The sequence below is a fragment of the Elephantulus edwardii genome, unplaced genomic scaffold (assembly GCF_000299155.1).
Source record: "Elephantulus edwardii isolate Elephantulus edwardi_28Jun2011 unplaced genomic scaffold, EleEdw1.0 scaffold00071, whole genome shotgun sequence".
NCBI lineage: Eukaryota > Metazoa > Chordata > Mammalia > Macroscelidea > Macroscelididae > Elephantulus > Elephantulus edwardii.
In genome coordinates this window covers 8,422,365-8,432,951 of record NW_006399821.1, presented here as the reverse complement: position 1 = coordinate 8,432,951, position 10,587 = coordinate 8,422,365, and the positions used below count along the sequence as shown (strand labels likewise).

At 44.9% G+C, this 10,587-nt stretch overlaps 1 protein-coding gene across 1 annotated transcript in view; it reads left to right on the top strand.

Annotated features, from left to right (window-relative positions):
• The first annotated feature begins 7,717 nt into the window (after positions 1 to 7,717).
• Positions 7,718 to 10,587, top strand: part of PXDC1 (PX domain containing 1) — a 48,265-nt gene continuing 45,395 nt past the window's right edge. Inside the window, exon 1 of the mRNA XM_006888724.1 lies at positions 7,718 to 7,973. Coding sequence (XP_006888786.1) covers positions 7,718 to 7,973 — 256 coding nt within the window. The remainder of the gene's footprint in view (positions 7,974 to 10,587) is intronic.

Below are 10,587 nucleotides of genomic sequence, written 5' to 3'. Positions count from 1 at the left end.
CTCCAACACACCTACCTCAATGACTTCAGTTACTTTGTCAATATATCTTATTCAGTGTCTTCCTCTTCTGCACTGTCCCTCTACCCTTCCAAGAATAATGTCTTTCATCCAAAGACTGGTCCCTCCTGGCAATGCAACTAAAGTACAAAGACAAATGGTCAAAATTCTTGCTTCTAAGGAGAAATATGATTTTACCTAGTCCAAGTACAGTTAGAATTCTATTTACTTTCACTCTCCAATATAATGTCTGCCAAGCTAAGACCTATTGATAACAAGTTGATTTCTGAGTTATAGTGAACCTATAGGTCAGAACAGAATTGTTTCACAGGGTTTCCAATACTATAAACTTTATAGAGGCAAACTGTCATGTCATTTTTCCACAGAGAAGCTTGTTAACAGAACCTTTTACTTAGGAGCAGTCATTAATCACTGACCTACTACTCATACACTCACTCATTGCCTTTGAGTCAGACTGTGCTCACAGCTGACCCTCCAGTGGGTTTCCAAGGACGACAGAGATTGCCCATCTTTTCCACAGTTGCTCATGGATTAGAACTGCCACAAAGACATGGCTTTTGGGTTATCTGTGTAACTCCCTACAGACCACGCCCCCATGGTTCCCTGAACTACCAAAACTCCTTATATCATCCATACCCCTTTTAAAAGATGGTGTAATAGGTACATTTATTTTCTTAAATAATTTGTATATGCATATTATTAAAAAGTGTCCCTTGATAAATTTTCCTCTTGACCTGTTCACTATTCTAGAGACACTTCTATGAGTATGGCACTTTTCTAAAATTGGGAATTTTCAACATATGCAATGATGACAGCTGCCAATGAGTCAATGTCAACTCTTCTACAGCTGAAAAGCTTCATATCCTCACCATCACTGCCAGCTCCAAGGTCATCAGCTACTGTACTATTGCACTGAGGCTACCCACACCCAATGGATCTCTACAACATTAAACATGATTGATTCCTCCTAATGACATGTCCAAAGCAAGTAAGATGAGTAATGTTTGGTTGTGATCTAAAAGAGTCTCACTAATTTTCAGTCAGTGAGACTCAGTCAGGACAAGGCAGGCTTCAAAGCTGTTGAACATAGGGTCTCTATTAGTCACCAATAACTCAATGGCACATAACAAGTACATAATAATACATGACAACAAGAAGGAGCAATCTAGTTTCACCCTTGCTACAACAGACTATGGTATGTACTTGGCAGTCCATGGTATAGTCAATACTCTTCTCCAGCACAACTCAAAGGTGTTGATTATTTTTCTGTCATCCTTAGTCATTATCCAGTTCTCTGATGCACAGCAAGTAATTGCAAATATTATGGTCTGGATCAGGTACACCTTAGTCTCTAGATTGACATTGTTGCTCTTCAGGTCTCTGGAGAGGTCCCTGATAGCAGATTTTCTTAGTGCAATTCACCTTTTCATTTCCTTTCTGCTGCTGCCAAGACTGTTAAGTGTTAACTGTGGAAGTGAGCATGCTAAAATTGTTAACATTCTCAATCTCTTCTCCTTTTATTATGATGCTGCTAAATGGCCTAGTGGAGACAACATTTGCTTTCTAGATATTGAGCTTCAATCCATATTGAAGATTGTAGCCCTGACCTGCAACAAATGGTTCAGGTCCCCTTCAGTTTCAGCAAGTAAGACTGTGTCATCTGCATAATGCAGGTTGTTGATGAGCTTTCTCCAATCTTAATGCCACACTCTTCTTCATAAAGTCTAGGCTCCTGAATGATCTGTTCCACAAACATATTGAAAAGTATGGAGACAGGATGCATCCCTGACACTCTTTTCCTGATTTTGAATCATGCAGTGTTTCCTTGCTATGTTCTGACAAGTGCTTTCTGTTCCAAGTATAGGTTTCTCAAGAGCACAATCAAAAGTTCTGGAGGGCAAGGTTAGCCGCCATTTCTTGTGATCCACATGGTCAAATAAATGCCTTTCCATAGTCAATGAAACACAGATAGACATTCCTGTGGTACTCTCTACTTTCAGCCAAAATTCATCTGACATTGACAATGATGTCGTTAGTAACCATGGCCTCTTCTAAATCCAGCTTGTATTTTTGGCAATTTTTTTCAATGTACTGTTCCAGTTGTTTTTGAATAACCTTCAACAGGATTTTATGTGTGATATTAGTGATACTGTTTGATAATTTTAACACTATCAAATCACCTTTTATATAGAGTGGGAATAAATATGGATCTCTTCCAGTCAGTTGGCCAGGTAGTGGTCCTCTAGATTTCTTAGTACAACCTTGTAAACATGTTCAGGCCTGCATTTGTTTGTTGAAATATGTCAATTAGTATTCCATCAATTCCTGGGGTCCTTTTTTTTTTTTTTTTGTCAGTTCCTTCAGAGCAGCTTGAACTTCTTTCATCACCATTGTCCTTTGCTAATTTATTGTTTCATTAAATTCTTCTGTGTCAGCCAATTCTTTTTGTTACAGTGACTCTGTATACTCCTTCCATCTTCTTTTGATGTTTCCTGGATCATTCAATATTCTGCTCAAAGCAACCTTCAGTATTGCAACTCGAGGATTGAATTTGTTCTTTAGTTTCTTCAGCTTGAGAAATGCTAAGCGAATTTGTCCCTTTTGATTTTCTGACTGCAGCTCTTTGCACATTTCATTACAATACTTTGCTTTGTCTTCCCAAGCTGACCTTGGAGATCTTCTTTATGTAAATTTGGTTCCTGATCTTGTGCTCCTTCTTGAAATGGTTCAGTGTTAAATAATATTTTTTTTCAATTATAGTGACCCCATATATTCCTTTCATTGTCTTTTGTTGCTTTGCTTCCTGTAAAATCCATCATTTTGCCACGAATTCACATGATTCACTTTCAAGTTGTATAATATTCCATCATCTGTATGTATAGCTAATATCCTGTCTTTTAATGACTTTGATGGTTAATATTGTGTCAACATTGTCATAATCTTCAGTATATTGTAACTATCCTTTGTGTTATAAATTTTAACTTCTATGAAGTTAATGAGGTAGTAGTAGAAGCAGGCCTATAAAGATATTATTAGCCTAATCTGATTAAGAAGAGGTCTTCATGGCATATATATGTTTGGATTCTCTGTCAAAATAGCAAGAGCTTTTTTTGCCAATCTATATCTAACTAGTTCCTGGTCTCCGGATGTGACAGTATTTTACTGTACTTTCTATCTTGGAACTTTTTGGTCTCCATGATCTGTGACCCTCCTTTCCCTCAACAATCTCTAGAAATGGTCAGCCCCAAAAGCCAGCACCCTGATGTGCTGCCTGCCTGCTGTCAACCTGGATTCATTAAGCTTCCCAGAAACCTCTCTCTTGAGGTCTGACCTACAGACCTTGCCAGCGTCTACAAACAAAGGAACAATTTCCTTGAAATTAACCTCTCTCTCTCTCTTTCTGAACACACACACACACACACACACACACATATATATATAAAAGCACCAATGGTTTTGGTTCTCTAGAGAACCCAGTCAAAGACAATGACTGTTTAACTCTTTCTCAGTTTTTCACTTTGGCAAACACTGCATGTACATTTCTCCTACTGTACATGTGGGTTTATTTTTCTACAACCAAACCCTAGAAAGCCAAGGCACATTTTAAAATTTTAACATTTCTAAATTACCCTGGAAAAAAAAATCCTGTTCCTTACATGTATCAGCATACCTACGTCTCCACAACTTTGACAAAATTCTTGTTCTTGTAAGACTTTCCCAAATATAATTGTCTTCCAGAGCAACAAATAGTAACTTTTGAGGCAATCCTGAGATAAAATTATTTGCATTTCTACCAAGCCCAAGATATGCATACAGAAACTTAAAAATATGACATATATATATATATATATATATATATAGAATGTTGTTGTTATGTATTGTTGAGTCAAAACTTATAACTGACCCTCTAGAGGCTTTTCAGAGTTAATAAATTGCACAGTAGATTGCCCATCTATTTCCTGTAGAACAACTAGTGGGTTTGAACCAAGTGCCTTTGAGTCGATTATATAATCCCTTACCAAAAATCTTTTTTTTTTCCCATTAATGTGTTGTTTAATACATTGATGCCTAGAAACATAATTTACATCAAGATACTTCGATAGCCACAAAGCACACAATTTACATAGTTTTTCTATTTCTGTTACATGGTTTTTCTATTTCCTGATAGATTCTGATACCGTGCTTGTTGGAAACAGTTTGGGGACACTAGGGAAGTTGATGTCATGTCTTGGACTTGTTTGCTTCAGGGAAGAAAGACAGGAGTGGTGATTGGCCCTGCATATTGGGATCGTCCTTTGCCTGAATTATGACGATCCGCCTCCCTCGCTCTCTGCTGTCAGCTCTTACCTTGCAGTTCCACCATTGACAGCATGCTTAAGAACCAGATACATGTTTAAAATGCAGTTTCTGATCCTGTTGGTCTTATTTGAGGCCTAGTGTTCTGCATTTCTGGTGCTGACCTTGCTGGTTAAGCTGCCACTGTGAATAACAAGGATCTCGTGATAGGTGGCACAGACCATGAGGGTGTTTCACTGCTAACCATGAGGCCCAGCACTGCTGCTGGTTCAAATACACCAGGGGCTCCATGACAGCAATCGTGGACAGTTTCTTCTGTCAAGATTTACAGCCTTGGAGGGTGGCGTTGAGTCAGAATTGACTTGGTGGCAGTCATTTCAGGTTTTAGCAAACTTTGTCAGTATAGGACTAGGTAGTAAGTATTTTAGGTTTAGAAAACCAGATGGTCTCGATCTGTCATAATTACTGGGCTCTACCTTTATAGCAGGAACACAGAAAATAGCCAGAGACCGTGCACAGTCTAATAGACAGGAGGACTGTGTTTCAATACAACTTTATTTACAAAAGCAGGCCTCATAAAGAAATTTGTATGATTATAAAGTTAATTCAAAGATCATCTGAGGAATTGAGTTTTTGTTATTTATTAAAATGTTGTTGTTATGTGCCGTCGAGTCGCCTGCGACTCATAGCGACCCTATGTACAACAGCCCTAAACTCTGCTCTGTCCTGTGCCAATCGCACTGTCTCCGACACTCCCATCCCAATTATCCCAGTCACTGAATCAATCCACCTCATAGAGGGCCTTCCTCTCCTGCGCCGTCCCTCCACCCTCCCAAGCATGATGTCCCTCTCTAAGGACCGGTCTCTTCTCACAACATGTCCAAAGTAAGTTAGACGGAGCCTCAGAATCCTTGCCTCCAAGGAGCCACCCGGTTTAACCCTCTCCAGGACAAATCTGTTTGTTTTCCTAGCAGTCCATGGTATTCTCAATACTCTTCTCCAGCACCACAGCTCAAAGGCATCAATTCTCCTTCTATCCTCCTTGGTCATTGTCCAACTCTCTGATGCATAACAGGTGATTGCGAAGACCATGGCCTGTATCAGGCACACCTTAGTCTCCAGAGAGACACCATAACACAGGTTGCTGTTCAATGAATGTCCTGTTAGTTCAGTGGTTGAGAGCTAAACCACTAACTAAAACATGAAGGGCTCCAACCTGCCAACCACATTATAGGAAAGGATGTGACAATCTCCTTGGTAAAGTTTACACTCTTAGAAACCCTACAGGTATGCTATAAGGGAGCTTTACTGTCTCTGAAAATAGGCTATGAGTTGGTTCTGATTCCATAGTACATAATAATATAGGGCTGCTGTAACTCGGGATCAACTCTATTAAGTGAGTTTGGTTTGATTAAATGTCATCCAGAGCAACAAATAGTAACCTTTGAAGTTATCCTCTCCTTGAGACAAAATTGTCTGCATTTCTACCAAGCACAAGATATGCATACACCTTAATATATGCACACTGCACATTCATACAAGTTAACATATCACAATGCACATTCTTCTGAAGAAAGTAATTCTTTGGGCTTTAAACAATGCTCCATTGGCATTAAAAAGACACAGTTATCCATCTCCTGACTTTATTTCTATGTTTCAGTTCTTTCTTAACACATTTTTAAGACCTTTAACTATTTAATAGATTTTTTAAAAATGTCAGTTGATTGTGTTTTGTTTCTGTAAGTGACTTCTGAGCACCTGTTATTTTTAACCTAGTTTTCTCTGATTCCAGGTCTCTTAAAAAAAGTGTCATTAATATGAAAAAACGTGTTTGGTTTGTTTGTTTGTTTTTAAGTAGCCAAGTAAGCCTGGCACAAAGAATAGCTTCTCAACACCAAGCCTCTCAGTTGAAAAAGAAACGAAGATCTGACTGTCCCTGGTAAAGATTTTACACAGGAAAGGGTTCGAAAAGCTCCAAAATCTGTTCCTAAAAGAGCTCTGGAGAAGCTCAGCTGGGCAGACACAGAAGGGGGTGGGGTGGAGTTGGATGAGTGTAAGGGAGGCAGGAATGCCACTCCAGCCAGAGGAGGTCTCAATGAGACTTTGTTGTGCAGCAGGTGACTCATCTGAGCACCTTTACCCCCAGCTCCATGCCTTCTTTCTCTACACTTTGGTGGCCCATCAACCAATATTAAATTACATGGGAAACATCTTCCAGGCAATTCAAAAGAAGATGTCTGACCAATACCAAGTAGCAAACGTGAAGCCAAATGAACTTTTAACACAGGATGATCTCTATTAAGTCTGAACAGACTGTGGTGCAGTGGGGGTACGGGGCGGGGTACCCTGGACCCGACTGGAGTCTCTAACAGGCAGCAGCTGGGGATCTCTAAGGGCCCTGCACGCACAAAGGCTGCCGCCCACATCCTCATGCCTTAAAACTTTTCTGGAACCAATTTCCAATGACAGCGATTAGACAGATAAGATAGATATATCCAGACATTGCCTTTCCATTGGGTACAGGCAGCCATGAATTTCCCTGCAATGAACCCCAGTTTTCAGTGCGAGTTTTCTCCATGATTAGACTCCTGAAATCAGTAGTTGTGAAGGAAGACATTTCCTTTCCCACAACTTCCTCCTCCCGCCTCCTGCAAAGGGTCCCCTGCAAAGGGTCCGTCTGCTAGGGCAGCGATCTCTGGACGTCCCCAGCCTCGCCATCGGTCCACTGTTTGTCCTTCTCCGGCCAAGGTCCGGCCATGGGCCGCGCGCCGGTCGAGGGGCGCAGGCGGCACTCAGTGGGGCGCCCTGCTGATCTCACCTTCCCCTGGGACCCTGTCCCCTTTCCCCCTCGAGACCAGAAGGCGCCCCGGCCAGGCCCTCCAGCCTGAATGTGAACGCCCGCCCCCGGACCCGCAGTCCCCGCCTCAGGCGCCGCCGCCTCGGCCGGAAGACGCCGAGTTTGCACCTCCTGGTCGCCAGTCGGGCGCAGTGCGAAGAGTTCCCGAGAACTTAAAAACGGAAAGAGAAAAAACACCACCCCTCCAGAGTGAAGAGCCGTCAGCACCAGCCCGCCCACCCCCGATTTGCGGTCCAGTTACGGTCGAGGCGGAGCGAGGGAGGGGCGGCGGGCGGCCCGGGGGCCCGCTACTCACCGCGCGGTGGAAGGCGGGGACGCGGACTCGCTGGGGCCTCGACGTCGACGCCGACACCGCCCCACGGAGGGAAGTTCCTTATAAAGCGGCGGGGCGGTCGGCTCCAGGACTCAAGGCTTGCTCGGCTTGCAGACTGCGGTTGTCGTTCGGCTTCAACCCCGACCCCGAACGCGACCCCAGCCCGCGCCTTCACCGCCAGCCTCGGCTCCGGGGCGCCCCCGCGCGGCCGGGCATGTGCGCGCCCCGCGGGTATGGCCTCGGCAGTGTTTGAGGGCACGTCGCTGGTGAATATGTTTGTGCGCGGCTGCTGGGTGAACGGCATTCGCCGGCTTATCATCAACCGGCGCGGTGACGAGGAGGAGTTCTTCGAGATTCGCACGGAGTGGTCGGACCGCAACGTGCTCTACCTGCACCGCAGCTACGCCGACCTGGGCCGCCTGCTGCGGCGCCTCCGTGACTCCTTCCCCGAGGACCGGCCGGCGCTGGCGCGCTCGCCGTTGCTACCAGGTGCGCGGGGTCCGAGCCTGGTGGCTATTGCGGGGCAGTCGAGAATGTAGTTCGGGTAAGGACGAAGCAGAGCTAGCTGCAGCCTGAGAGCGCGTCCGTGTCACCCTCCCTGGTCCCTGGTGCTGGCGGTGAGCGAGGAAGATGGGAGGGGGACAGGGCGGGCGCGGCCGGCGCAGAGAGAAGAGTCTGTTTCTTGGCGAGACGCGCTGGTACAAGTGACGTGGCCGGTTCAGGTCAGCCCCCGTAGCCACTTCCCTCAACTTGTCTGGGGTCGCGGCCCCCGCTTGCAGCTCAGGAAAGGCTGCCTACTCCGCCTGCCTGGCAGTTGGGGAACAGTTATCCAGGGTCCCGGCCAGAGGGTTGAATCTCTGGGGAGCGCAGACCGAGGAGGGGCTCTTCCCCCTGCCCGCTGGGGTGATAACTCCCCGGGCGGTCCGGGTGCCACGCCGCGCCGCCGTCAGCGCTGGGCGGCGGGGCCAGTGGCCCACCCGGGCTCGGGCCGCGCGTTCGGGGTGGTTTAGCGTAGTCACCTCCTCCCAGCCTTGTGACTTGAGTCTGGCGCAGGGCGCTTGTTGTCAGAGCTCTCTGCCTGCCTCTTCCAGCTGCCCGCCTGGTGCACTGCCCAAGAGGGAGAGATGCAGAAGTTGAGATGGAAAAAATGAGGGAGGGGGGCGGCAGGGAAGAGAGGGTCAGGGAAGTCTGGAAACAGAAAATTTGGGAGTAGGGCTCGACTCCAGGGCACTTAACGACAACAGCAAGGCCCTACGTATATGTCCATGCAGGTCTAGAGGCATTTCTCCTCTAAGCCCCTCTTTTAGACCTGATGAAACGTACCAACTCATAACTGACCCTCTAGCCTGTTTTCAGAGGCAGTTAGTTAATGGAACACAAGGGAGTAAATTACCCATTCTTCTCATGCGGAGCAGCCTGGTGAATTAGAACCCATTGCCTTTAGGATTGCAACTTCTTCCCGCTAGGTTATAGGAGATCATATTGTCCAGTACATGCCAACTCACAACAGCCCTGCAAGGGAGTCGAACTACCACTTCTGATTTAAGAATAGTAGTTTGTGACACCATAAATTGTAAGGGAAACAGACAGATTTATCATTCTTTAGTTGAGTGGCTGGTGAGATTTGAACCTTTGACCTTTCAGCCAGCAACCCAACAATTGAACCGCTGTGCCACTAGAGGTAGTTCTTAGTCCTCAAATACAGCAAGCTTCTCATGAATGGAAGTTGTTTTGAAGTTTTCTTAGCCAGAGGATCAAGAGAAAAATGGGCAAATTCCTCCCATGCAGGTTAAAGCCTCAGAAATCCAGTGGAGAATCAGTGGCACTGAGTTTGTGGTGTTTGGTTTTGTTTTTTTGTTGTTGTTGTTTTAAGCAGAGGAGGTCCTAGCAGGTGAGCAGAGGTTCAGGGTTGGACACTGCCCAGCATTGGCTGCTTGGTTGTGAGGGAGACTTTGCAGGAGGAGTGCTCTTGGATATCAGTCTGCAGTGGTTGAGCAGTACACAAGAGTAACTGCTGCTTGTCTTTTGCTCGCTCTGCTCATTCTCCTGTGCAGACACAGACTGTAGGAGTTGTATAGTTTGTGATGCAGGTAGTCACAAGGCTAGACACTCTGAAAGGCCTCTTAAGAGTAGAGGCTGTCAGTGAAGGAAAAGAATGATTGTCATGGATAAAGTAACAGTAACACTCAGAAGGAATGTGACAGCTTATTTCTAGGTGGGAAAAAGTCAGAAATAAGGACTAGACAAAGAGAATGGTCAAGAGTAGGACCAGTGCTAAGTGTAAAGGACTTTCTAACCCAAGATAGAACTTTTGGTGCCTTAGCAGGTAACTAGTATCTGCCCAGATGTGGCTTCTTACCTGAGGTGGCCCTGTACTCCAGGGTGGAGGTGGAGGTGGACATGGGAGAAGGTGGCTTAAGATCAGAGGAGGGTGGCTTTTAAGCCCTTTCTTCTCTGCACAGAGAGATAAGCTCATCCTTCCTCAATACTTAAATTTTGGTTAACAATCTAAGGTGAGACTAAGGCCTTTTCCTGTTTAAATCCTTTTAAATCCATGGAAAGAAATAGTTTTCTAAGTAAAATAGGACAGTAATGTGAAAGATTTCCCCTATTTCCACACAGATTTACTATTTGCATAAAAAAGATTATCTGGATATACCAACTATAAACACAAAAGACAGCCCAATGTGTGTTTTCTATTGGAAATGCCAACTCTTCTCAGTATAATTTCCCCTCAGATTCTCTCAGTTTAAATTTATTGAAATGTTTCAGGGCTGGTTTAGGTTTGCACTCTCCAGCTTCATTAAAAAGCTTTGTGAGAAAATACAGGTTTGGGAGTTTATGCTGGCAGTAGGCCACTGTTCTTGTAAATGTAGAATTGAACACTCTCTGAGGGTGTCAAAGTCTCAGCCCCTACTTGCATTGTTGGGTCTGCATGCAATTAAAGGATGTGGAGCTCTTGTTTCTTGATCCTTCAGTATTGCAATTGAGAGAATGTTTACATGGGAGAATGTGCCTTCTGTACAAATACTGGAGTGTTATGCTTGGCTCTTGTCCACAGGCCATGGCCATGTCTGTATCATGGTGACACATTCACAGAGAA